Below are 26,888 nucleotides of genomic sequence, written 5' to 3'. Positions count from 1 at the left end.
GGTGTACATCACCGCAGCAACCCCCAGGCAAGGGCTGGTACCCAGGGCTGCCCAGCCCACACCCCCCCAAGGTCCAGCTTTCCCCCAGGGAAGCTCTCATATTTCCCACGAACAGTCACGGGAGGGATGGGAGGGCAGGTCCCAGCTGCAGTGGGGTGGCCAAGCCCCACACCAGCATCACAGGGTGCCCTCAGCCCCTGCAGTGGGTACCTGAGGTCTAAGGTCCCAGCCCCACCATGCTGCTCGCTCACGCTGGTTCAGATTAAGTTTTTCGACTCCAAAAATGTACAAGCTGTGGTTTTCTAACCCTCCCCTTGCTATACTGCAGAGAAATGTTTCCACAGAAGAAGCAGGTGATAAAAGAAGAAAAGAGAGAGCAATCACCTCCTTCACCCCTTGCTCCACATGCCCCAGACCCCATCTGGAGTATTTCCATCTCCAGATACTACAGTAACCATCAGATTTGTCCTTGGGGCTGCAGGCACAGTTACACTAGGATACTGGATCAGTGCAATCCACCCAGTCAGGAGAGAAATCCTCAACACGCAGCCTACAATTGTTTATCTTCAGGAAATCCTTTTGGCTCCTGTTCCTGCCGGGTTGGGTAAAGGAGCAGCAGAGCAGCTCCAGCAACGCACGCACTGCCCGGGGCCGAGCGAGCACCCGCGCTGAGCAAAGCCAGCGGCACAGCAGCCGGGTTTTGCACCAGGAGGGAAATCCGCTTATCCACAGGGACCTGGAGATGAGGTCTGAGGGATGCCGGGCTTGGTGCCTGAGGGGTTTTGGTGTGGTCCATCCCAGCACCATCAGCTGCAGAAGCAAGCCCATCCCATGTGGGAGAACAGGGAAGCACCCCAGGAGATGGTCCCGATGACTCATGGCCATCCCCATCCCATCCCTAGACGGGTGCTGGGATAAGGGCGTTCCTGCTCTCACAGTTATCAAGACAAGCGCCTTCACCCAAGGTTTCCTCTCTCTGCACATCTGATCTTCCCTGCGCTTACCGGAATGGTCCTTGTCAAGTGGAAACTCCCACTTCCATCCATTCAACCTCACTGGAAGAAACCGCCCCGTGAAGTGATGTACTCCACAATGTTAATTTGGCTCATGCAAGGACAACAGCCCTCAGGGCATCACAGATAATTTTACTGCGCTCCCTCCCTGAGCAAACAGTTATAAGAAAAGGTGAGCTGGAAGGAAGGGGGGGAAAAAAAATAAAAAAAGAAAAGCCTTCCACAACTCAGTGAACAAAACTGGCATGCAAAACACCACCCTGCGAGCCAAAAAAAATAAAAAAAAAAAAAAAAAAATCAATGTTGCATTTTAAGCTTGGCTTTGCAGCCTCCGTAAGAGCAGGGCTGCTGCTGAGCGGGTGCCCCTGAGCCGCCCCAGCCCAGGGCAGCGCTCGGGACCTTACATCACCCCAGTCCCTACAGGCAGCAGCTGGGGGAGAATTACACAGAAATCATAATAAAAGACGGCAGGGCTGCTCACAAAGTGGATTTTTTTTCCCTACATTTAATTTCCCAGCAGTGAGATTTTTTTTTCCCCCCCCTCTCAAGCCAATTGAGGCTCAGGCGACAGCACAGCACCGCTGCAGTCTAGCAGTACTTAATTTTTATTACTGCTGAAAAGCTCTTGGATTGTAATACCAAAGAAATGCTTCAAATTGTCTAGCCTTGCCTGTTGCACATCTTACTCAGCTTTTCTAGATCCTTTATGTGCAAGAAAAACAGGATCCCTCTGTTTTACAAATCAGTGCATTTGCCGCAATATTGCAAACAAATTACATCCATCAACTGAGCGCTGCCTCTGTTTCCCACTTTAATAGTCTCATAAAAATCTTATTAAGGGTATACAGCATTCTTTAAGATAGGCCAGACCTAAATACTGCTCGCTGACCCTTTGAAAATACTCAGCTAGAAATTACCAAGCCCTCCGCACACCCCGCTATGAAAGCCAGGCTGGGCCCCTCTCACCTATAGATCCTGCGAAACTCAGCTGAACTCACCGAGCAAAAAGCCCGCAGCAAAGCATTGCTCACCCAAGGCCACAAAAAGAGGCTGACAGGAATCTTGTCCAAGTTGTGAACAAAAAAAAACGAGCCCGATTTGTTCCCAAAATACCCGGCTACGACAGCCTCGGAGGTGCTCACCCCTCATTTCTGCGGCAGGAGGAAAACAAAAAGCCCTTTACAAACAGCCGGCTCAAAAATAAGTGCATTAAGCTTTCATTAAGGAGGACAGGACAAATGTCTCTGAACTACAAACACTATCAATTACGGCTGGATGTCAGGAGCAGGCATGCTTTTAAGAGTAAATCGGCTGCAGTTGGAGCTCCATCTCAAACAAAATGACTAAAGTTTGGGGGAAAAGAAAAAGACTGGAGACAGCAAGATGTAGCAGGTGCCCGAGAGACGGACGCACTGCGAATCACGTGCGGAAGGGACTGCGTAAGGAGCCAAAAGAGATGTTTTACACTGTACTGGTTCCGAGCAGCATCCGTGGCAGCGAGCATCCCTACGAGAGCATGAAAAACGACAGAGGGCAGGAAAAGCACAAGCCAGGAGTGCTCCCCTTCCACCAGCGAGCCCCTCGTTAGTGTAACGACCAGCTCCTCTCCCCCAGCCCCGCTGCCCTACCTGCGGGCACGCAGCCCAATATCCAAACGCACTTTGCAGCCGTCGAAGAGGCACCTTGTGCCAACCACCGGCCAGCAGCTCCCTGGATTTTGGCTGAGCCTGAGAAAGAGCCCGTAAGCAAAAATAAATATATATATTTAATGCATCTACATATAATGCATATATGCATATTTAATGTGTATATATTGCATACATACATATTTAATGCACATATATATATTGAGGTTGCTGCAGCCTCCAGGCAGAACAGGCTTTTCCTGACCCAGCAGCCGTGCCGCTGCCAGGCAGGAGCCAGGCAAGGGCAGGGGCCGGAGGAAACCTTTTAAAACAGGGAAGTTTCACCCTTTCCCCAGGCTACAAGTTAGCAAACCAAGCTTTAAAACTTCCTGCCACTTACTGCCCATCCCCTGCGGCGTACGGGCAGTGCCAGCATCGCTCTCCTACCACAAAAGGGTGATGGCAACCCAGCTAACAGCTCTACACACAAGTCCTGGAGTCAAGTTCTATGATTCTATGAAATGGCCTACAATCATCAGCAACATGAGCAGCAGTGCCCTTATTACCCATTTCCAACGAGTAGGACACACTTTCTGACCAGCACGGTGTCCCCAAAGGCGAGAGAGGTCCAAGCACCGCACACTTCACCGACGTGTCCTCCATACAGTGCTCGCTGCTAACAACATCCCAGCAGTGTGAGGTTCCCAATTGGCACCTGTTAATCACCAACGGGCAGCAAACAGCCGCAGTGCATGGTCCCCACAACTTAGAGACAGCTGCAAATCCCTGGGTGAACACGGGACAACACTAAAAACCACCTCACCTCAGTATCGCTTGGCAAGTAAAATAGGGAAAAAAAAAAATCATAGAATGGTTTGGGTTGGAAGGGACCTTAAAGATCATCCAGTTCCAACCCTCCTGCCATGGGCAGGGACACCTTCCACTGGACCAGGTTGCTCAAAGCCCCATCCAACCTGGCCTTGAACACTGCCAGGGAGGGGGCAGCCACAGCTTCTCTGGGCAACCTGTGCCAGTGTCTCACTACCCTCACAGGAAAGAATTTCTTCCTAATACCTAATCTAAATCTACCCTCTTTCAGTTTAAAACCGTTCCCCCTTGTCCTATCACTCTATGCCCTTGTAAAAGTCCCTCTCCAGCTTTCCTGTAGACCCTTCAGGTGCTGGAAGGCTGCTAGAAGGTCTCCCCGGAGCCTTCTCTTCTCCAGGCTGAAGAGCCCCAACTCTCTCAGCCTGTCTCCAGAGCAGAGGTGCTCCAGCGCTCTGAGCATCTCTATGGACTCCTCTGGACTTGCTCCAGCAGCTCCGTGTCCTTCTTATATTGGGGGCCCCAGAGCTGGACACAGTACTGCAGGTGGGGTCTCATGAGAGTGGAGTAGAGGGGCAGAATCCCCTCGCTCGACCTGCTGGCCACGCTGCTGGGGATGCAGCCCTAAAATAAAGACACTCTGTACTTGCAAGAGATGAGGGAACGGGGAGGGGGGCAGAGGCTGCAGGAGATGTGGGCAGGGTTATCCCGGCTCCCATGCAGTGCTACGCATCATCTGCAGAGCCCAAAGCCCAGGTCCGGAGGCTGGGGAGAGCGCAGGCAGGTGAAGTCCGCATCACCCTGTGTATAGCACTGGCAAAACCTGCTCGGCAAAAAACCAGCCCATCCTTCCCAACACCAGACTCAGCGAGCACGTAAATATTTCTGAGATGAGCAATGAGGAGCAGATTGCAGTCCAAACCCATAGGTAAGGTATTTTCTCAGATCACCTCGGGACAGCCTGTCCCAGCACAGGGCAAGAGCTGCCACCTGCTCCCCACCGTAACCTAACCCGCTCCCCCGGGCAGGGCTTGGTAGGCGACCTGCAGGATGCTTTTGGGCAGAAGGCCACCAAAGCCGAGACAAGCGGGAAAACCTCCCCGCTGCCCTCCGGCCTCAGCACCCGCTTCCTACACACAACCAAATACAGGAAACTCCCTTGAAAAATCCCCTGAGCAAACGTTTCCAGGGAAAAACAAACAGGTTAATAGTGAACTCGGTCACCCCATGTCCAAGTTTCTTGGGAAGTTCACACTTCCCAGGCACCCCAGCCGTGCTGAGCAGCTCGGTGGGTCCCTTACCCCCGCGATGCCAGCTCCTCCAGCAGGCAGGTCTTGGGCACAGGTATCCCAAGGGATGTCCCCCCACTTGGCCACCCCAGTGTTTTCTCAGCAAGGACAGCAGGTTAAAGCCCACACTGTCCCACACCCTGATGAATTAGCAGCCAAAAGCTGTTTTTCTGTTGCACAGACGCAAGCACGGGTACCGTGGGAGGAAGATGCTCACAGGCACCCAACCTGCATCGCTAAAAATGCGGTCACTGGCAGAACAACTGATTTTGGTGTGATGGTTTTTTCTGGCTGAGAGACTCTGGTAATGCTCTTCACCAGCTTTGCTTTTAACTAACATATAAAAAAAAAAAAAAATCTCTCCACTAGAGAGGACATCAATGGTTACAGCCAGCAAGCAGCAGTTTTAATCGGAAAGGAAGCGCATAAACCAAAGGCAACAGGATGAAATTAAAGGCAAGGCTGAAAAGCCTGCTATTAATAGTCGCCCTGTGGGCTTTCACAATTTTTATTGTTAAAAGCAAATTGCCGTGCCTTCAGCTGCAACTCAGTTCAGCTCCAAATCCTCCCTGCACAGCCCAGACAATCATTATTATTCTTAGCAAAACACCAACTGAAGACAAAAACAGTTTTGCATGAAGAATAAAATACTGCCTTGAGAGGCATGTTATTGTCCCCAGAAAAGTTTCTGCACACCACAGGTTTAATGGGCAGCACCATTTATCATTAATGTTTGACCGGTGCTTTCCAGTCCCTCCTTACAGCAATTTCTATCCTCTCCAAACTTTAACTGCACACACGAACATTTTCATGCAGCTGCTTGTCCAAGGCTGTGTTTTTTTGTTTGATTTTTATTTATTTTTAGCCAAATGGTTGAGCTATTTCTGAGAATAAGGCTAGGGTTAGGAGACTGCTGTGCAACGTTCAAGAGAAGCGGTTACAGGAATCTGAGAAACTCCTGTGTCTCCATCTTCCAGGGTAGGGGCATCAAAAAGGGATTTCAGCCCCAGGGAAGAGCCTTTTGCAGCTCCAGGTTCCCACTTTGAGCCTCCACTGTCTTCTCTGTGGTCAAGCATGTGCTGCCCTGTGGCTACTATAGGGGAACTGGCCCCGAGCGCATGAAACACCATTATCACATTAAATACACATTACAAAATAAATTCCAGCAACATTCATGAAAAATTCAAGTCGCTTCATTAAAATCCACGCTCTTTTGAAGTGTGAGATTTCTCCATGCAGAACTGTCACCCAGTGTCACGGAGACACCCCAGCCCCAACCTCTGCTGCTTGGGGGTTTTTGTCACATTAATGGAAGCAAAACGCGTCTTGCAGGAGCTGGCAGTCGGGTACGAGGTATTTGACATGCAGCCTCACCCTCAAGGTGTTAACATGGCTGGATTGGGGGGGAAAAAAAGCAATTCTCCAGGCTTCCAACTCCTACCTCTGCTCTTCTTTCTTATTAGAATAGGAACTGCAATCACACTCTGCAATGTTTGGTTCACACTCTCTAAAAAAAAAAAAACAAGCATGAAAGAAAATCGCAGATGTGCTCTGTGTCCCGAAATAGACTTTATTACACATTTGCTGCAAAAACTAAAGACGGGAGTGTAAATCAGCATCCTCCACCCCAGACATCTGCCACAAGACATACTCCAGCATCTCCCAGAGCCAGGCAGGGTCCGGGTGAGTGCCAGCTACTGGTGGTCCCTGCCCCTCCTCACCTACTCCCCCTTGCCAATGGGGAATTTATTTCCCTTCTAAAAAGTGCCTTTGGGCCATTTCTGCCATTTGAACAGGTCTCAGCAGGGGTATTTTCCTGCAGAGCACCAGGAAGGACCTGCCCCACAGGGCTCAGCATCACCGCCTGCCCCACTCCTTCCCAGGCTCCAATGTCTCCCCAACCTCCGGCACACGCCTCTTGAGTCAACATATGCCTTCTCTGAGGCCTTCCTCCTGCCTCTGTTCCTCCACAAAGGGGCCAGGCAGGGCTACAGGGACACGAGAAGACAAACCACCACACACTGGTCTTGCAGTGGGTTATCTGGGTGCAGTGGGGCATCTTGACCCAGACCCCCCCTTCTCAGCAGCACCAGCCTTGCCCCCTGAGGTGTGTGGGGCTGGGGGGCACTCAAGGTAAGACAACCTTCAAAAAATCCAAAGGGGCTTTGCAAAGCTACAGCAGAGCCCAAATGGAGTCCTGGATCTCAGACCAGGCACCGCTCGTGTACACAGGAGTCCCCACCTGCAGGGCCAGGATCCGTCCCCTCGCCATTTTGGGAAGGGTAAGGATTTGGAAAGGAAGTTTGTGACACTCACAAGCACTTTAACGGGGGAAACCCTTCCCTGCTCTCTGCAGAACACCAGTGGGTGCAGCCAGGGATGCAAAGCAAGCGGCGAAGCAGTGCCCAGGAGCCTGGCTGGGGCAGCCCCCGCAGGGGTGACAAGCCACAGGTGACATTAAAGCCTGGCTCAAGTGCCGTCTGCCTCGTGGCAGTTTGCACGCAATTTTTGTTTTCTTAGATAAAATGGGCCCCAGATGGAAAAGCTCCACATGCAAATTAAGAGTAACGGTCGGTTACAGAGACAGCTCCTCGGTTTTAGGGCTGCACAAAGCAAACCCCCTTCGCTTTCCTTACTGCCCCTCCGCTGTGAAGAAGGCAAGCCCAAGGTGTTCCAGCATGGACACCAAGGGACAGGTCCTGACCCGGGGGAGCTGACAAGTCCCAGGGAGAGGAGGGCAGCGGAGGGCAGGAGACCCCACACAGCCCCATAATCAACCTGGGGGTGCCCCCATCGCTGGCAGCTGCGCAGCAGAGGTGGATGGAGACCCCAGAAGATCAGCAAGGGAACATCATTACCAGCCTAGAGCAAGGCAAAGGCACCGAGTCACGACACGGGTCCAGCCCAGGGACAAGCACTGCACGCCCATCTAAGGGGTATCTTCTTTCCCCCAATGTCAAGCACATGTTCTTGCGAGCCAGCAGCTCAGGACCAGCCTGGCACTTGCTAAACACCAGGGATTTACCAGGGCATGGGCTGCAAAGAGGATCAGGCCCCGAGGTATTTGATTAAAAGGGAATAACACAACTAAGGTCCTGTTGTTAGACACTGCACAAACACAGGAAAACAAGAATTTTGCTCCCAATTAAGGACAGTTTATTTTCTTACCCTGGATTTTACACAAGAATAGGAAAATACCAGAGCGAGGACCTGCACTAACCGCCGAGGCAGGAGGCCCAGGTGGCAACACCACAATGGGCGAGCACCAGCCCATGGGCTCAGCCAGCACTGGGCACCCCGAGAGGATGGGGGGTGTCCCAGGGGTGCTTCCCCCCTCTAGACTTCCTGCACCTGCACACGGACATCAGTAACTCTTCTTTCTGGGTTTCTTACCTAGTTGTTACAACAGCCCGAATCTGCATCAGCCCCGCGGCGTCGGCAGAGCTGTGGTGCGTAGCCGTGACCTGGAGGTACGGCTGTCTGCACGCTTCAGAAGAACCCAGGGAAAGTAATTAAGGAAAAAAAGCACATAGTCTTTGATACACAACACAGGGACCAGCAATTCCGACTCCCAGGCGTCCGCCAAGCGAGTTTGGAAGTGGGCAGCCCTCACCCCACTCCGGCAAGGAGCCCAGCACGAGGAGATCGACCCAAAACCTCCCCTGGGCACCAACACTCCTCCCCACTCGACTCCTGCAGCCGCCCCACAGCAGCCGTACAAGCAGCAGGAGACTAAAAATAAGACTCCAATGCCAGAATCTGTTTCCAAAAAAGAATTAAAGTTATATTTCAAGTTGACAGTATCTCCTGAAAGTGGATTAACCATGGCAATTCAATCCTGATGCCCTGCAGCGATCCCGGCCCCACTCTCCTTTCAGCAGGGATGATTTCAGTGGTGTAAATTGAAGTTTAGAATCCAATTTGTTTCTGCACAGAGCATCAGTCTGTACCCCGGGGGCAGCAAAGCAGACCCACACACACCACTCTGCCCCTCTTGCTCTTTTTACCACCCCAAAGTTTATGGGAGGGGGAAACAGAGCCACGTAACAGTCACGTTGATAGCGCAAGGCACATTCATCATGCCTAAGCAGTGAAATACATCTGAAAACAGGATTTTTAATATCCATTGGTATTTACGAGCCTCTGGCAGAGACCACGCAGTGGAGAGGTGACAACATTTGTCTGAATAGCCCTGTGGGATCTTGGTGTCAGATAATCTGCAGCCTTTAATAACTGCAGTGAATTTTCTGCAATGCCACCACCACAAGATGAGCACCACTTGAAGCCCCATGCCACCCGTACGGGACTGAGGGCAAGAGGGCAGCTTGGGGATGCCTCTGGGGAGATCGCTGTGGGCTGTCCTCTCCTCCCACAGAGCAAGAGGGGGGATCGACCCAAACCCAGCCGGCTGGGGACAGGGCAGAGTGGCAGCAGCACGGCGGGCAGTCGGAGCTGCTATCTGCCCAGGGCTGGGGAGACCTGTGCCACCTGCACCAGCCTGATAATAAACACAGCTCATTGCTGCTCAAGTGCCGCTTGCAAAGCCAGTAGGTGGAAAAAGTGTCCAAAAACCCTCAGCAACGCCACAGTCACCCTGGTGAGCTCCCGAGTCTCCGAGCAGAGTTGTTCCTCTAACCAGAAAACTACCTCTAGCCCTTCAAACACACACTGCAACAGTTCAGCCCTGAACAAAGCGGTTAGAAGTACCTGGGTTCAGCGTTCAGGACCGTGTCTTCTCCACTCTGGTGGAGACATCACACCCTGGTAGTGGTGCACGTCCCCTCCCCATGCCAAGGGACTGCGAGGGGTGGCATGGAGCGGGGCCGCCGGGACCACCGTGCAGCGCAGGGGTTGTGCTTCACATGTGAAGGATGCTGGAGCCAGAGCCCAACCAGGCACCTCTGTGGGATCTCACAGCCGCCGGCCACCTAAAAATGCTTTTAGCCAAACTCGGTGGCTCCCAAAGAGCCAGTTCATACCCCGAATGCCTCCTGGCAGGCCTTAGAAAAAGCCTCCTGCAAGGGTGGGGTAGGAAGCGCATAACACAAAGCAGAGCAAAATTCAAAGTCAGAAACTCGGGACACAGAGATTAGATCTGATACATTTGTCCCCGAGGCTGCGAAACAATAGTTGCCGTAGGTGTGTTCCCTGCAAGGCTAACCCAAAGCCCCACAGCAATCCAACCTACGAACACACACACGAAAATTAACCATTTTTTTTTTTTTCTTCCCAGAACTACTGCAGAGCTACCTCCAGACTTAAAAGGCAGATTAGAGTCCCTCATGCTGAACGCCTGGAAATCCAGCACAAACAGCTCGCTCAAAAGCAAAAGTGAATATGAAAACACATCTCTGAGCAGTTCTGGCCTCGGGGGCAGCCGCAGGCAGAGCCCATTACTGGGGCAGGTAAGCGGGTGCCCAGAGACGCCTCAGGGAAGAGCTCCCGAACCTCCCAGGGTGTGTGTGCCGTACCGATAACGTACAGTTAAACTCGGGGAACTTTGCTAACTACGCACTGCGCAATAAATGACACTGCTAAATAAACAGAAGCTCCCGAAATGATGTTAAAACACTGGTTTTACCACACTCGCCGTGGAAGAAGGAAAAAATGAGTAATTACAGAGTTCAGGCCAAGCAATGAGGTCACGCTGAAATCTCTAAGTAGCTTATGTGGCACCGGGAGGGTTTTTTAGCGTTATTCGGGGACACGAAGGGGGTGGAAAAGCCCCCGGACAAGTGCCCCGCATCTCTGCCGGCCTATAACCGTGCGGTTTTGGGTGCCGTGCTCCGAGGGGCTGAGAAGTGCCCTCCTCTGGGTTTGGGGGGGAGGAAATAAGGTTCGGGCTCCGACAGCGAAGGCAACTTCTCGCCCGAGCCGCAGCGCGGGCAGGGCCCTCCGAGCGGTTTCGCAAGGGCGGGAGCTGCCGCCGCAGCCGCGGGCAGGAGCGGCCCGGGGGCTCTGCGGTGCGACCCCCGCGGGGATGCGCCCCGGCCCCCCCCGCCACACCCGCCCCCTCCCCGGAAAAACAATAAAAAATTAAAAAAATCATAATGATGATGATGAACTTTTCCCCGCCCGGCACCCCCCGTGCCCGGCCCCGCACTCACCAGGCGGCTCAGGCTGCGGCGGAGCATCGCGGCGGCGCCCGGCCCCGCCGCCCTCACCGCCGCATCGCCCGGCCCGGCCCGGCCCCGCTCCTAGGCTGCCCGCCGGCCGCCCGCCATGCCCGCCGCGGGGCCCCGCCGCCCGGCCCGGCGCGGCTCGGCCCGGCCCCGCTCGCCTGGCCGCACTTCCCCCGTGCCCCCGCTTTTGTCCCGCCGCCGCCCGGGAGGCGGTGCCGGCGGCCCCGGGGCAGCCTGGGAGCTGTAGTGCCGGAGCGGGGCCTGGCCCCGCGGGCTGCGGGCGGAGCGGCTGCCGGGACCCTCCGGGGCCGGGGGCGGCGGGTGCTGCTGGCTCTGGCCGGAGGAAAAGCGGCCCTGGGGGTAAACCCAGCGGGGCCGGGGCGGTAGAGAAGCGTCATCCCTACAGCCCCCTGAGCCCCAGAGCCTTTGGGTTAGACCCCTTCTGTCCCCCTTCCTGCCCCCTCACTGGAGCCGCAGCCACGGTTAGGCACCGGGTACAATCCTGTCCTTAACGCAGGTCCCCTCTCTCCTGTGTCACAGCCCTCCTAACAGTCCTCTGGTACACGAGTCCAGTCACTGACCTGATCACAGAATGGTTGGGTTGGAAGGGACCCCTGAAGATCATCTACTTCAACCCCCACATTGCACAGGGTTGCATCCAGGCAGGTTTGAGTATCTCCAGAGAAGGAGACTCCACAACCTCCCTGGGCAGCCTGTGCCAGTGCTCTGTCACCCTCAAAGTAAAGAAGTTTTTCCTCATAAGTCAAGGCTGGTCAGGGAAGTTAAGTGTAAGCCTTGGTTTTGGCGATTGTGACATTGTTGGGTCCCAGTTCCCACATGAAGTGAGGCAGGAGAGTGGCAGAACACAGGTTTGAGATCTCAGAGAGGTAGACATTGGCCTACCCAGGGCTCTGGTAGTAGAAGATCCCATGGGGAGGCAGCTCTGAAAGGTAAAGCAGCTCAGGAAAGCTGAGAGTCCTTTAAGGACATCTTCCTCCACGCACAGAAAGGATCCATCCTGATACTCAGGAAATCAGCTGGGATAACCAGGAGCCTCATGCTCAAGGAAATATCATAAACACATCTTGGAGCACTTTCCCCACATCATTACCAGCCATGGAAGGTGTTTAGGGTCCCTTGGTGTTTTTCCTACTCTAAACTTTTCCCAGGAGGCCCCATGCACATCCCCAAGAGAGCACCCCGCAGGCACTGCCTTGGGTGGCTAAGCTTGCCAGCCAGAAAGCCCAGCCTAATCCCTGGGGCAGCTTTGCAGCCCCCAAGCCCAGAACTGCCCAGCTTTCCCTGGTGCCTCCAGCCTTCTGGCAGCACACAGGCCAACATGTATCCCCTTCCCTTTGGACTGGGATGTGCAATGAGTGGAAACACCACCTATCTGAAATAGCTTCCTTGAGGGAACATCTCCCTGGTCCAGAGGACACAGGGAATGAGAATATTTGTTTCCACATATATCACCAAGTTTGAAAGAGACAAGATGTAGCCTAACAAAATCTGCATTTTCTATTATGTTTTTGACATTGTTGTTGCCTGGTAATAAACCAACCTTTTCTGGAGCAATATCCTCTGTAACAGCACAGGGCAGGGAGTTTTCCTGGTGTTGTCCCTTGCCAACAGCCCCAAGGACCTCCAGGAGCAGGCGGGATGCTCGACCCCGCTGGCCAGGAGCCACAGGCATTTCAGGAGCCTGTGCTGCTCGTATTTTAGAGCAGGCTTCTCCCTGGAAACTGAGCAAAACTCACCTTGTTGCACCACAACTGGGCCCAGAGAGCAGCTGTGGGCTTCCAGAGACCTGGGAAACACACAGAAATTTTTCAATTGGCATTTTTAGAGCAAGAATAGTATCGTATTGATTTTACTAAGGCTAAAACCAGTCACATTTGCTTTACTTAAGCACTGTCTGGCAGTTTTACACAGTGTGATCTCTCTAAGCTCACACAGAAAGCCTGCCCTGGGCAGCACCAAAATAGCAGTCAGGCATTGGACAGGCAGGAGCCTGCTGGGGTTTTTTTTAAGCCCAGTTATCCCAGGGCAGCAATAGGTGGGTTGGTGAAGGCTCCCACATCCCCACTGAGCAAGGCAGCGTTCCCGAGGGGACAGCCAGCGCTCATCTGAGTCCCAAGCACAACCTTTCACTGTTCTCCATGCAGCTGTGCTGTTACTCACCTTTCCACACAAAAGCCTAACCACAACAGAGGAAACCAGAAAACAATGCTAGGCAGTTTTAAACACGTTTTTAAATAATGAATGGAAATTGTTGAACATCTTAACATAATACCTAACCAGTTCAGCTCTAGACTTCCCTCCCCTACAAAACAATGACAGAGAACTAAACCTAGATCAACACTATACTGCAGCCTTTGCATTGCTTTTTTGATACATTTCTGGTGTTTTTCTAGGCTGTTTGTGTTGGCTAGAAGAGGGATTTGCTTTTCTCAGACATTTTTCCCTGCTGCAGGGCTCTGCAGTGGGTGTTGAACACATCAGTGATGCCTGGTGAACCACCAGCCTTTGGGGCCAGGCACTCACATGTTTCCAAAGGCCAAGGCAGCTTGCCACACCTGGCCCAGTAGCAAGGAACCCTATATTCTTGTCTTTTATAACATATTGCTACAGGCACAGCTACTACTCATTAGCTGGGAAGAAGGGAAGTTGGTCTCACCAGCAGAAGAGAGGATCCGTGCAGCTACACGTGTCTGTGATTCCCATGCTGTACAAGCTGAAGCCCCTACCCACTTTCATTTGAAATGCTTCTGTCTTTATTTTTTTTAAAAAGTTTCCTGGAGTTAGAACTAAAATACAAGACAGACTGTGATATGGAGTTAAGCATTAGACAGGTCATTATCTTTAATGTATTGCTAACAGTGGCTGTGGCTAAGGTGTTGGAGAGAGACCCTCCTTCCAGGGACCTCCCAGGTGAAGCAAGTCCAAGCAAGTCAGCACAGCTGGGAAGCAGGCACAGGCAAGGGTTTGGTCTCCCATACTCAGCCAAAGGCATGATTTCACTGGAGAAATCAAGGCAACTGTCACCTCCCCTTTTGCTGCTGACAGAGTGGCCTCAGGGCAGCAAAACCCCTGTCTCAGCAGAAACCACCCCCATAGAGAGGAATCAAAACAACCCTGACTGGGCTTTTTCACACCCTGAAACAGCCTGTGTGATTCAGCTGCTGCTTTGGTAGCAGCTGTATCAGCTCATAGGTCTTTTACAAGGGAATCTGGTTTTAGTGCACCTTTTAATGCCACAAACAGCAGGTCCCCATGTGGGTAACACACACAGCACAGGTGGTATCAAAGGGCATGAAGCTGGCAGGGAGTCCATCCTGACTCCATCCTACATCCAGATGTGCCCTCCCCATGGCAAGGGGACCCCGAGGGGCAAGACCCAGGGAGAGTTTTGCACAGTACAACTCAGCCAGGACCCACCACCACTTCAACTACCATCAAAAAATTAGTTATCTAGTACATCAGCCAGGCTCTCAGCAGACTGCCAACCAGGGCGTGAACATAGTGACCCAAGGGATTGCTATGAACTACTCACAACTTGGGAGACTCCATCAAATCCTTTCACAAGATAGTTTTCATGTCCTGTAACCTTTGATTTTCATGTTCACAGCGATGGAAGCTCAGCACCTGGGGAGGGGGAGCCAGCCTCCCCACTAACCTGGGGACACACACTAACCCTCACTGCTTTTTTTTTTTAAAAAAAAAAACAACCCAAACTTATTTTTCCCATGTTCTTTGCTTCTCCTGCCATCGTGTGGCCAGTTAGAGAATGAGAGCTGTCTTCGGAAGACGCTGCAATTGGCTTGCCATGTCTTAAGACTGTTTTATGAATTTTTATAATATCTGGTGGAGTATGAAGTCAGTGGAGATATATTGCTTCTCTTTAAGGTCCGTCGCACCTTCCGAGTACTACAGATTTCTTTTTAATGTTGTGATGGCTTGAAGTAGATCTTTTTAATCCAACTACATAGATTGACAGCTAATTTATTATAAGTGCACAACCTCCCTGTTGACTTGCTGCTTGTGGAGCTCCTCCTCACATTGGGCAAGAGGATCGGGCAAAGGGCACTCACTGCTGACTGCCACCACAGCTATCTTCTTTCGAAGTGATTTCTTTCCCCCTGAGAACCATCCCAGGGCCACCTCCATCTGGGAAAGACTGAGCTCATGCTCAGGGCTGCTGTGGTCACAGCACTCTGCAGAGACTAGCAGGGCTCTGTCCTGCCTGCGGCTACATGATATATGCCAGGAGCCCTTCTCTGCCTTCCCGGGGGGGGAAGCCAAGGAGGAGCTGACAACACCATTTTTTTCCTCCCCTTCTCCTGAATGGGTAGATCCTTCACTGATTTGGTGATAAATGTTTTATAAGAAATTAGAAGATTTTTGCCAGCAGACCCCAAGGCAGAATCCCTGTATGTTCACACCTGAGACTTTCAAATCCACCCTGCAGTGGGCTTTGCTTACCCTGCCAGCATGGGCTGACCAACAGGCACAGGACCAGGAGCTCGCTTTCTGAAAGCGGCCAAGGCCACGCAAAAACTGTGCCTGCTGGAGTCCTACATATGGCCTTTAGCTGCTGACATCTCCAGATATCTCTCATTGCCCCTCACCAGGACAGGGTGTAGGCTTCATCCTCCCCTCACACCCATCTGCCAGGAAAAAGCAGGTCTCAACCTGGACAGGCCAGCGAGCACTGGGTGTGCCATGGAGGGTGTTACAGGGAGGGATTGCATCACGCTTGCAAAACACCCATGAGAGAAGGAAGCCAGTAACTGTCTGCAGAGGGGTTTGCATGGAGGCATGTCTCTGCTTCCCTCAGAGCCTGCGCATCCCGTCCCCCCAGGTCAGCACAGCCTGATGAGCACCAGTGGAGAGCATCACTCATGCCAGTTTCCAAGGTCCTGCCTCAGCCTGTGCCAAAACCGTCTGCTTTGGGTTTATGACTTCCTCTGGGAAGTCACAACCTGCAGCGGGGACGTCCCAGGGAGTGCTCTGGGCTTTCCCCAGCCTTCCTGGGAAAAGGAAGGAAGAGGCAAGTTCAGAGCCTGCACTGGGCCCTACTGACTTGACTCAGCAGCAGCATCCACGCTACAGTGTCTGTCGAGTGAGGGGACTTGCACATGCTTTGCTCCACCCCAAGTCCATTTTAAATCAATTTATCACTCCACCAGCAGCTTGCTTTGCTGGAGCAGGACATGGGGTTCAGATGCTGGTAGCTGCAAGCCTGTGCAGCAGTTGCACCTTTCAATGCATGAACGCAAGGCCAGCAAAAAAAAAAAACAACAACAAAAGACCTAAAAAATCACCCCGCAAACCTTTTCCTACAGCTGCACTATGCATGGGAGGTGTGTTGTAACATCTAATGCAGAGCACAGCTCAGGTAGTGAGAAAGAGATTTACGTTGCAGGTCAGGGATTTGGGCTAGAGTCTTGCTAAAACCATCTTCACTTAAATATAAACACAGTTTAGTAAGGTGAAAGTTTTCTCACAGACAAGGCCTAAGCTCTGATTGCTGCAGAAGACTTTAAAATGTACATTTTTGGTTAATAAATTGGCTCTTGATCCCACATCCAGTGATATGCTGTAGCAAAAGCCCTTCTAATTAATACGCTGATAGTCTTTCTCAAGAGGCACTTTCCCCTTATAGTCTAGAATAACCTATTCAAATATGCAGTGACTTACAGAGTGATAATTCTTGAAAGAAAAAGACTACTAATTTTAGTTAACAGAATTCCTTTTTAAAAACAAGCTTTTTATAAGAGGGGGAAAAAAACAGCGAGTATATTTGGTACATGATGTGATAAATCTATATACCTCAGACTCTAGCACATTCCCTTGTGCCCTGGGACAAATACATCCATTAAATAAATTTGATTATATCCTTCCTCCTCCTGCCAGCAATAACATCTCCAACAAGGCTCATTTAACCTAGAAAGGGAAGTTTTCATATTTTCTTAATTTCCAGTTCTCTTTATCTTCTCATTCCCGGCAAAGCCTTAATAGCCTCTTTCATAACAATCAAGAGAAGCTTGGGGAGTTACTCACCTAATTAAGCCTTGTTTTTTTCTGACAGTTCTGCAGAATACATGACAGCAAACACTCCAGCTCTCATTTTTAATGTAATACAACAGAGGATCTACAACTGATAACAAAAACCCTGAAAGAAACTCTGCACATGGTTATTCATTATTCAATGTACGCAGCCTCAAGAGCCAGAGGGGGTGAAAGCTGCCCGATATCATATACCAGCATTTTCCAGCTCAGTATTTTGAATGATCTCATGGAAATTGGCTGTGCCCTGGTGCGCTTACCCAGAATGAATAAAAGTATTTCCCAATGCTTCCTTTATCTGACTCAGCTAGGAAACTGCCACAAGGGTGCTGGCACCCAGCCCACCTGAGTCAGAGGGTAGGAGCTGCAGGCATGAGAAAGTGTACATAACAACCAACTCCTCAAGCTCAAAAACACATCCACTCCAGCCTTATCAACCCAAATACCCATTCCAAGGTTTAAAATCCACTAACCTTCCTCACATATATTTATTTAAGTCTATAAATACTGTAACCAGCTTCCAGCAACAGTGTAACCTGAGAAAGAGCCCCACACCTTGGTGCTGCCCCTTAGCACTTTTGTGATACCTCCAGCCCCATCCCAAGGGATGGAAACACCAGGGAGCAGAGGCTGCTCACCTCCCCACCAGCCACCACTGCTGTGGGGTAAGAAATTTTTTATTACTTTTTTTACCTTTGGTCCATAACAGAGAGGAGAGAGCTCCATGTGAAAGACCTTCATCATCCCAACTCCCAGGCTCTGTCCCCAGGAAAGCCCTGGGCCCGCCCTGGCTGTATATATACCCTACAACATGTGATGGGATTTACTGGGAGGCTGGTGGGGAATGAGCAGCACCTGCAGGCACCCCGCAGGATGCAGCCCTTTGCATTTGCCTTGCAAAACACCCGTAAGCGAGGATCACTCACACTTGAACTTAATTGCCTTTACAGCCCTAAATCAGTGTTCAAACTCCAGTGTCTGGGATGTTCTCTCAAAAACTGCTTCCTGGCTCCTTCTTCTGTACTTCCGGGTTAGTGAAGCAATGGGCAAAGTACTATCATGTTTTTCACACAATCACAAATCTCTGTCTCCTTGTTAAGTGTTTTCCCTCACCAGGCCTGGCTGCTGCTGGGTCGTGCCACCTCATGGCTCCCTGATACGTGGAGCACCCCAAGACTGGGCTCACCTTCCCTGTCCTGCACCTCAGCTCGTGGGGCATCCTCGCTGCAGGTGCCAGGAAGGCTGAGTCCCAAAGGATCTCTGCATCTGAAAGCTGGAAATGATAGTGAGACCCACAATGGTTCACACTCCACTGGAAAGGCTCATACAGGGGGAAAAAAATACAAATTGAGTTTATACCAGCTTGCTATGGGGGGATCCCCTGCCCTGTCCACATCTGTGGGACAAGTCAAGGGCTCTCAGAGGAGATTTCAGGGTCAACATCACTTTCCCCATCCTCTCCTAGGGGTAGAGAGGAGCAAGAAGAGGTTAAAAAATAGGTCTTCCCACTGCCTGGAAAGCTTGGTGGTGTGCTGTACACGGGAGGGCTCAGCAGCTTTTTTAGCACTGAGCAAGCAATGCTCTTCCACCCCTCTTCTCAAAAGAGCTGTAGTCTCTCTCCTACCCTCCAAATTTCAGCCCACACAGTTAGGTTTTGATAGGGATAACAGGCAGCAGGAAAAAAACAGATTGTGCAAAGTGATGTCTGTACGAGGCGGTGGGACCAGACGTGCTTCGGTGTAGGTGTATGCCCACAGGCACTCGCCGAAACATCTCTTCATCTCCTCCTGGCGCCGTACAAACCATCAACAACTTTTGCAAAGCTCAGACAAGCACAGCCTCCCTCCCTCCTTCAGGCTTAGAAGAACACACGCCACAGATCGGACATGCCGGGACCAGCCTGGGCAGTGTGGCACCTCGTGGCAGCAGGCAGTGCCACCAAGGACCGTACCTCCCATAGACCTCCTCCGATTGCTGGCTATTGAGCTATCGGGCTCTAAGATGCATATTTGGAGGAGTATGATGGAAAAGGGAGCCCTGCCCGTCCTGCCTGCCCCAAGCATGCACCCCCTGCTACAGCCGCTGCTTTCCACGTGTGGCAGGAGCAGCCCAGCCTGCTGCCCCGTGGCACGGAGCAGCCATTAATTAATGTCTTTCAGTTTATCTCTGATCACACAGATCTCAAGATCTCATTTCTGAGATGTTTCTGCCTTTGAGATAGACCATTTTTAACACACAGTTGTTGCTGCTCTCCTTTTAAAGAAGATAAAAGCCATATTCTGGGTTGGTGTAGACCAGGGTTGTCTCCTGGCTGCAGCAGGGATCAGTTGCTCTACAGCCACGGAAGCACCAGGATAAGAGGGTTTGATTTTGAAGTACATTTGACCCACCTGCCTGCACCGCTCACTTGAGATCATTGTGTTAGGGGAAAGCGCGTCAGATCAACCCGACCGGTTTCGTACAGCTGGCTCCCAGGGAAGGTTTCATTCAGCTGCCCAGCAGCACCAGCCGGGCCAGTTCTGCCTTTGGACTTGTCTCACTGGCCATCTTCTCCGGCTTTGGGTGTCACACGGGGCTCGCTGTGTCCCCGCGTGCCTGCCGGTGCCCATGCTGGGGACCTGCGCTGCTGGGGAGCCGCAGGGAGCACAGAGGGAGCTGGCTGCCCGATGGCCCTCACCGATGCTCCCGAACCCACTCAGCTCCCGATCCTGACGTGGTTTTGGAGCCCCAGCATGGCCATGGGCTGGTTTGGGGTGCTGGCTGTTCGGGAGGGCTCAGCCTCGTTGGGTGTGTGAGAAGCAGCTGTAAGAGGGGATAAACCCCCACATTCATTTGGTGCTTGCACTTCTTGTGTTTCCCTCCCCGTGGCCCCGTGGACATCTGTGACACGAGCGGAAGGAGCCCAGCTGACAGCCCGGGCTGGTCCCCACAGCAGCATGCACAGCCCCATCCCACGCCAGGAGAAGGGGCTCCAGTGCAGGCACGGAACCCCTGCTTTGCCTCCCCCTGCCTTGCCCACAGCCCCGGCACCACAGGGATCTCCACCAGACAGAGAGAAGGGTTTACTGAAAGTGCTGTATTTACAGGCCAGTATTAATTTGTTGCTCTTGTTATTTACAATTTATTTACAATTAATCCCTATAGTCACTGACAATTCAATCTGGCAGAGTTAGACAGAACTTCACAGCAGACTGGCAAGGCAGAGTAGCTGGAGTTTCTCTTCTTTTCCCTTTTCAGACCTTTACTGATTTTTGTTTGCCTGGACTGCGAAGGCATTGCCTGTTAATCAGCAGTCAGGGGAGCAGAGGTGACTCACGCTCCGCTGCTGAGCACCGTTCAAGTCCCAACGATGTTGCAGCCGTGGAGGGAAAACTGCTGCACTCACGACTTCATGTAAAGTGCTTCCAGGGCTGACGGTGGGTTTCCCTGCCTGCGCACCCAGCCGGACCTGGGCAGCACGAGCCCTCCAGCACATCCCAGTCCCCGTGACAGCGCGGCTCTGCCAGACACGGTGTGTGTCACAGACGGGTGGTGTTGGGATGAGGATGCTGCTCGTTCTTCTGTCTCAGAGCTGAGCTGAGCACAGACCAGGGACTGCCCAGGGCTGCAGGTGCCAGGCTGTCAGTGCCGTGGAAGGATGTTGCATTGCCTGCAGGTCACCGCTGTCCCTCCCGGGACGATGGCAGGATCAGGAGGAACATTCCTCTCCTGGGAAGGAGCCTCCAGCAGCCTCCACCGCCAGCTGCCATGGAACTAAGCAAGCCTTCGCTGATGGGCTGCAAGGATGGACAGACAACATGGGTATCACCCTCCTCCACCGTGCCAGGAGCCTCCTGACAGCCCTGCCAGATGTGGCTGGGGGCCGGGTGAAGCTCCTCTGCAGACCATCCATGGCTGCCCCCCCACCTTCACCAGCAGGAAATTAGACTTGTCCAGGCAGCAGACAGGACTGACTGAGGGGCCGAGCCAGCCCCTGATCTGCGAAGACAGCTTTGCCTGGGCGTAGGTCAGTTCAAGAGACAGGCTTTTCCCCTGGGATATTTGCTCCGATCTTCTTCCCTTCCACAGACTCAGTCGGGTTCAGACTGAGCCTTCCACAGAATACTAATACGGGTTGGCAAGTGTTCCCTTTTCAGACGGGTTTGCAGCCCGGCTGCCAGAGAGGCATCTTACAAAGGGACTTTTGGCTCGCTCCTGTGGATCCCTGGTTTTCAAGCCACGCAGAGGACAACGATGCTGTTCATGCCCCAGGACCCGTTGCCCAGGACTGCCAGCCCTGGCCAAGCACCCCAGAAGCCCTGCACGAGCATGGGTCCCACTGCCGCTGCAGGCTGGAGTCCCCTGGGACCACACAACCCCTGGGACGTGCCTTCCTGCTCAGGGGACGATGGAGAACTGCTGCTTCCTCTGCTCCTGCCTCATCTTCAGAGCCAGCATCGCCCGGCGGTACAGGTCTGGGGAGGAAGGGAAGTGGCAGGCACTCACACAGGGGCTAAGCTCCAGGGTCCAGCCTGGCAGCCTGCGCTGAGCGAGGGCTGCAAGGACACCCCAGGCTCCAGCACAGTGCACTTGCACGGCCTCCCCGCGTCCCACCCGAAGGCAGAGGCAGTAGCATCTGCCTCGCCAACAGCCCCCACCTTGCCCTGTAGCAAAATCTGTCCTGGGAAATACCAACCAAAGGTGCTCGAGACCTCCTCACACTGCTGCTCCATGACAGGTTCCTGCGACTTGATTTTATTCTTGATTTTCTTCTTCTTTTTCTTTTTCATGCCCTGCGCTAGATGGAGAAATACAAAATTTCAGGCACCACACCTGGGCAAGGATGCGTTTGTCCCTGAACCAGCTGAGGTGACTGCTGCTGGTGGATCTGCAGTCCTCCATCACCTCCGTGCATCAGCCCCTGCGGGGATGCTCAGACACGTCTCTCCTCTTCCCGGCTCAGGCTCCCACGACCCCGCTCAGCTGATCTGCAAGCAAAGCTAACGGAGGTGGCGGGGACCAGTGGTCCGGCACACTGTCTCGCTGCTGGGTCCCAAAACCGCCCCATAGGGTGTCTCTGGGGGTCCTGGTGCCAGCGGTGCCAGCAGCCCCCCGCAGCCCCCTCTCACCTGGGTGGGGGGTGGCCATCGCGGTGGGCTCGGACTCCTCCTGCCCCACCCTGTTGGGAGGCAGCAGCCCCCCGGCAGCCCCGGCTCGGCTGTCACCCCCTCCTCCTGCTCCCTCCGGCTCCTCGGCTGGGCTTGGCTGCCCCGAGCTCTTCTTCCTCACCTTCATCTTCCTCTTCCTCCTCCCGGGGCCCTTTGTGCTCTCCTCCTGGGCAGGGTAAGGGGGACGAGGGGAAGGTGGCGGACGCCCCCCTTCCATCCCGTCCCATCCCGTCCCATCCCGGGGGTGCTCACTCACCAGCGGGAGGAGGCGGCGGATGGGCCGCAGCGGCCGGTGCTCTTCCGTTATCCCCGCGCCGCCTCGGGCATCTTCCCCGGCGGGCGACGGGTCCCTGGTGGGGCGAGAGCACGGCGGGGGGTGGGGGCGAGTCCCGAGGGGTGGGGGGGAGACGGTGACACGCACCCACGAGGCCCGGCACCCACCTGCGGGGGGGCGGGCGGGCACGGGCTGCCCTGGGGCCGGGCGGCGGAGCGGCGGCGGCGGGGGGCGGCGGGGCGGCAGCGGCGGGGACCGGCGGGGCGGCGGCGGCCGGTACCGTGCGGAGCAGCCAGCGCAGCCCCTGCAGAGTGGTGCGGGCGAGGGGGCCCCGTTTGGCGGCGCAGGGCTCCTGCGGGAGGGTGGAGGGGCAGGGTGAGCCCCGGCGGGGGCGGGGAGCGGGGCCGGGGCCGGGGCCGGGCGGGGGAGCCCCGCACTCACGATGCGGCAGGGCGAGCGGTTCTCGTTGACCAGCCGCTCCAGGGAGAGCCGCTCGATCAGCTCGCAGGGCAGCAGGGCGGCCGCCGCGTCTTGCTTGTTGGCCAACCTGGGGTGCGGGGAGAGCGGAGGGCGGCCGTCACCTTGGACTCCGGGCACCTGACACCCTGGCCTCTGGGCGCCTCGCCGCCCAGGATGCTTTCTCCCAGTTTGGCTGCGATCAGGCGAAGCATTGCCCCAGCACGCACCCCGTGCTGCAGCCCCCTCCCCAGTCCCTCTCCAGGGATGCTTCCAGCTCCCGAGCACCGCTGGGGTTCCCATGTCCCAGCACCTGCCCGACAGCCCCCTGGGCACCACATCCCCGCAGCAGCCTGGCCACGCTCCCCATAACCCAGCAACAGGTTCTCACTCCCTCCCCACCCCAAACCCTACAGGTCACAGCCAGGGACTCGGCCTTACAGTAAGATGGGCTTCCCGGAGACGTCGGGATGGCTCAGGACGCGGCTCAGGACCTTGCGGGCCTCCTCCAGCCGTGCCGGGTCACTGGAGTCCAGGACGAAGAGGAGCCCGTGGGCCGCGCCGTAGTGGTTGCGCCAGGCGCTGCGGGAGCGCTGGCCCCCGGGCAGATCCACCAGCGTCACCTCGAACCTGTCCACCCGCAGGCAGGTCTGGCCGGGCTGCACCGTGGGCAGCATCTCGCCGGCCAGCGCTGCGCGCGGGGAGAGGGCAGAGAGCTGGCGCAGCGAGCCCGGGAGCAGCCCTGCGGCATGTGCCTCCTCCTGCCCCTGCCACATCCCGCTCCCGCTCCCAGGGCTGCCCGGGCATGGCCAGTGCCCTGCACACTTCCCCCAGCCCAGCAGCTGGATTTCAAGGGTCTCGGGCCTTCAAGACTTGGGCACTTGGTTGCAGAGGCCCGAAAAGCTGCTGCCTCCAGCTGAGGCCAGCATCAGGGCTGTGCTGCTCCTCACCTCTCTCTATGTCCATGATGATGGAGGTTTTCCCCGCGTTGTCCAGCCCCACGACAAGGAGGGTCACCTTCCTGGGGAGAGACAACAGTGGGTGAGCATCCCAGAGAAAGGCTGTGCTCCCTGGGGAGCGGTGACCACTGCTGGCCCCGGGGCTCCCAGGCAAGGGACCCTGCGCACAGCGGAGGTGCTTCAGCCGGGAGAGGGGCAGGAGGGTGACAGAAGCTCTGTCTGAGCTGGGGGAGAGGGCAGGGACAGTCCCCAGTGCCTGGGAGAGGGCGAGAACAGGCACAGGCACCTGGAAACACTCCAGCGCTGTGGGACAGCCACACTGCAGGGCCTTCAGTGTGCTTCCCTGGGCAAAGATTTCTTTTCACATCATATAGGGTTAAGCAATGATACCCACAGACCAAAAAGGTTGTTCCTTATACACAACCAGTTAATGATTGCTCTTGGTGTCCTTCCTTGTCAGGGAGTTATGGGTGTACACGGCTAGGGAGAGGTAGGAAGGACACTTTACAAGCTTCTGCCTGGGCTCAGGAGGTTTTTCCTGTTGCTAAACACTCCTGTTTGGTCTCCAGAGACGTGCCCCACCGGAGCCACGCGCAGAACCTTTCCCCTGTGGCTGACAAGCCACAGTAGTCATTCGCAGTGTATTTTTCTTCCCTAAACACACTGACCAGGCTGCGTGGGCGGCGTGGCTCCACCTCCAGCATTACAGCAACGTGACCTCGCTGGTGGGACAGGACCATAAACCCCCTCACTGCCTGCAGTGTCTGCCCGGGCTGGTGCAACACCATCCCCAGGGAATTAACGTGGGTCTCCCGACACACGCAAACACAGCAGGCGTTTCAGCTCATCCTCCCCAGCTTTCTTGGGGAGCTGCTGACTTTGCACAGGGGGGATCCCGCTGGGAGTGCTCCGCATGCGCAGCCCTGGCTGCCCTCCCTGCTCCCCTCACTGCCCAGCTCCTGCCTGCTGGAGGGGCAGCCAGGACACACGTGGGCCTTGCCCCACGGTTTGGGGATGGCTCCTGCAATGGGCACCACTCTCACAGTGTTACCGCATCGGTGCCCTCACCAATAAACACGCGGGTAAATGTTGTGTCCCCCGGGGAGCCGCGAGGAGCGGGCGCGGGGACCTACCTGATGGGCTCCTGTATGGCCTGCAGCCACGACCAGCAGTGGGAGAAGAGGTGGAACATGCTCGGCAGCCCCACGCAGAGGGATGGCCTCTCTTCGGCACCTACGAAGCAAGCAGCCCAGCGTGTCTCTGTGCTCCGTCCTCCTGCTCCTGCCTACTCCCCGTGGCAGGGAGCATCTCACTCCAGGGTGCGCCGTCCCACAGCCCAGCACTGCTGCCTCCAGCCTGGGGTGCACAAGCCAAGCCAGGGGACAAACCTCAGCCCCGTGGGCAATACCCCACGGGCACAGACCCCCCCGGCCAGACCCTGCCCCGGCAGCCCCCTCCTGCATCGCAGGAGTGCCGCTCAGCCTCTCACCTGCTTGTCCCACCGCACGGCCCCTGCTCACATCCCCTCTGCGTAGCAGCTGCTTAAATCTAATCTGGATTTAAATTACTTACTCCTTAATCCCGGTGGGTTGGCCCAGGCCGGTGGCCGCTGGGACGTGGAGTGCCGCGGGGCTGCCCGCCGGGCCGGGTGGCACGGCACGGCACTGCATTACCCACCTGGCTGCACCCGCGCGGCGCCGGGCAGCCTCGCGCCTCCATCGCTGGCTTAAGTGGCTTGTGGTGGGGACATCGCCTGACGGCCCACGTGGGGCTGGCAGCTGAGTTAGTGTCTCCTCTAACGGATGGCGTCCCTGGCTCCTCGCTGCCTAATCCCTGCGTGGATGTTTCTCTGCAGCCCCTGCATGGTGTGCCCAGCTCCACTGCCCGCCCAAGGGACCCCCTGTGCCAGGCTGGGGGACATCGCCCCTCACTGCTTGTATTTCACGCCCTAACGAGCCACCCCCTGAGCAGCAGCAGGTCCTGTGCCCCTCGGAATAGAAATACCAACCAGCCCGAGCAGGCGCCTGGCTGGGAGCAGGGAGGAGGTGGGGACCCTCAGACAATGGGGCAGGGAGCGGAACCAAAAAAGCCCTAACTCCTTGATCTGCAGCCCCAAAGCTCTTATCTTGCTCCTCAGGTTTCCTGCTGCTTTCCGCAGCCAGGGCTGCCCTCAGCATGCTGCCGCGGCCGCGAAGGGTCTGGTGGGGATGTCTGAGCTGCAGGAGCTTTGGGTGGGGGAGTGGGGTCCAGAGGAACAAGGACATGAGACCCTCCAAAAGCCACACTGGGGAGCAAACAGGGATCCTGCTGGCTCACAGCGGTCCGTGCTAAACCACCCAGTGCCAGCAGAGCTACCTCGACCAGCTGAGCTCCAGTCATGAGCCGAGGACGCTGAGATGCTGCCAGGCATCCCACAGCTCCGGGATGGCCCCAGGGGTGCAAGCCCAGGCTGGGCACGGGCCCTCGCCCCAGCCCTGTTCCTGGGAAGCTCAGCACCCGCCCCTGAGCGAGGGAGCAGCCCCGGAGCCGCGCCGTGGGCAGGGAGCCATGAGTGGTTAATGATTGATGGAGGAAGTTTCCGTACTGATATCACGGTCACACGCAACAATATTTGGGGGGACTGTTCACCCCCATGCTGCTGATGGCAGGGCAGGGGCTGCACCTCAGCTGCCTTAGCCTGGCACAGGGAGAGAGCCCTGTCCCCAGCCTGGTGGCCTTTCCCAGTTGCTCCTGTGGCAGCAGCCTGCTGGGGCCAGCAGCAGTGCCAGGTTTGCAGGCAGCACGGGCCTGAGAAGCCTTCTGCAGAATTAGCCATACCAGGGCTGAAAGGACTTGCTGGAAGTGTCAGTGCCTGTCTCTGTGCCTTGGGGTGGCACTGCCAGGGGACGGTGGGCAGGGGACGGGAAGAGGCATGACCATAGGGAAGCGCCATGTGGCAGGTGGTCCTGGAGGCAGTGGCATTGCCTCCCCGAGGGGCAGCAAGAGCTGGTCTCCCTCCAGCACCGATGGATTTCCAGAGGCCTCTGAGCACTTGGGGTTCTGCTGCTTTTAACACAAGTCTCCAAAATTCCCAGCCAAACTGGTGCCGGGGACTGGGAAAGCCCCCAGG

At 55.1% G+C, this 26,888-nt stretch overlaps 1 protein-coding gene and 1 long non-coding RNA gene across 6 annotated transcripts in view; both read right to left on the bottom strand.

Annotated features, from left to right (window-relative positions):
• The window catches only part of ATP11C (ATPase phospholipid transporting 11C), a 58,008-nt gene extending 47,069 nt beyond the window's left edge, over nt 1–10,939 (bottom strand). For all 5 annotated transcript variants that reach the window (XM_068411742.1, XM_068411747.1, XM_068411743.1 and 2 more), the window contains exon 1: nt 10,860–10,939. In XM_068411742.1, the coding sequence (XP_068267843.1) occupies nt 10,860–10,886 (27 nt within the window). In that variant the 5' untranslated portion in view covers nt 10,887–10,939. The remainder of the gene's footprint in view (nt 1–10,859) is intronic.
• A 12,833-nt stretch (nt 10,940–23,772) lies between these two features.
• LOC137669574 (uncharacterized) lies at nt 23,773–25,528 on the bottom strand. Its single transcript, XR_011049122.1, has 3 exons — nt 25,352–25,528; nt 24,913–25,012; nt 23,773–23,841 (listed from the first exon to the last, which is right to left on the bottom strand). It is a non-coding gene; the product is annotated as an uncharacterized lncRNA (long non-coding RNA).
• Nucleotides 25,529–26,888: the final 1,360 nt, after the last annotated feature.

Source organism: Nyctibius grandis, chromosome 13 (genome assembly GCF_013368605.1).
Source record: "Nyctibius grandis isolate bNycGra1 chromosome 13, bNycGra1.pri, whole genome shotgun sequence".
In the NCBI taxonomy this organism is placed as follows: Eukaryota; Metazoa; Chordata; class Aves; order Nyctibiiformes; family Nyctibiidae; genus Nyctibius; species Nyctibius grandis.
Note: the sequence above shows the minus strand (reverse complement) of the source record. Positions and strands in the feature narration are given on the sequence as shown.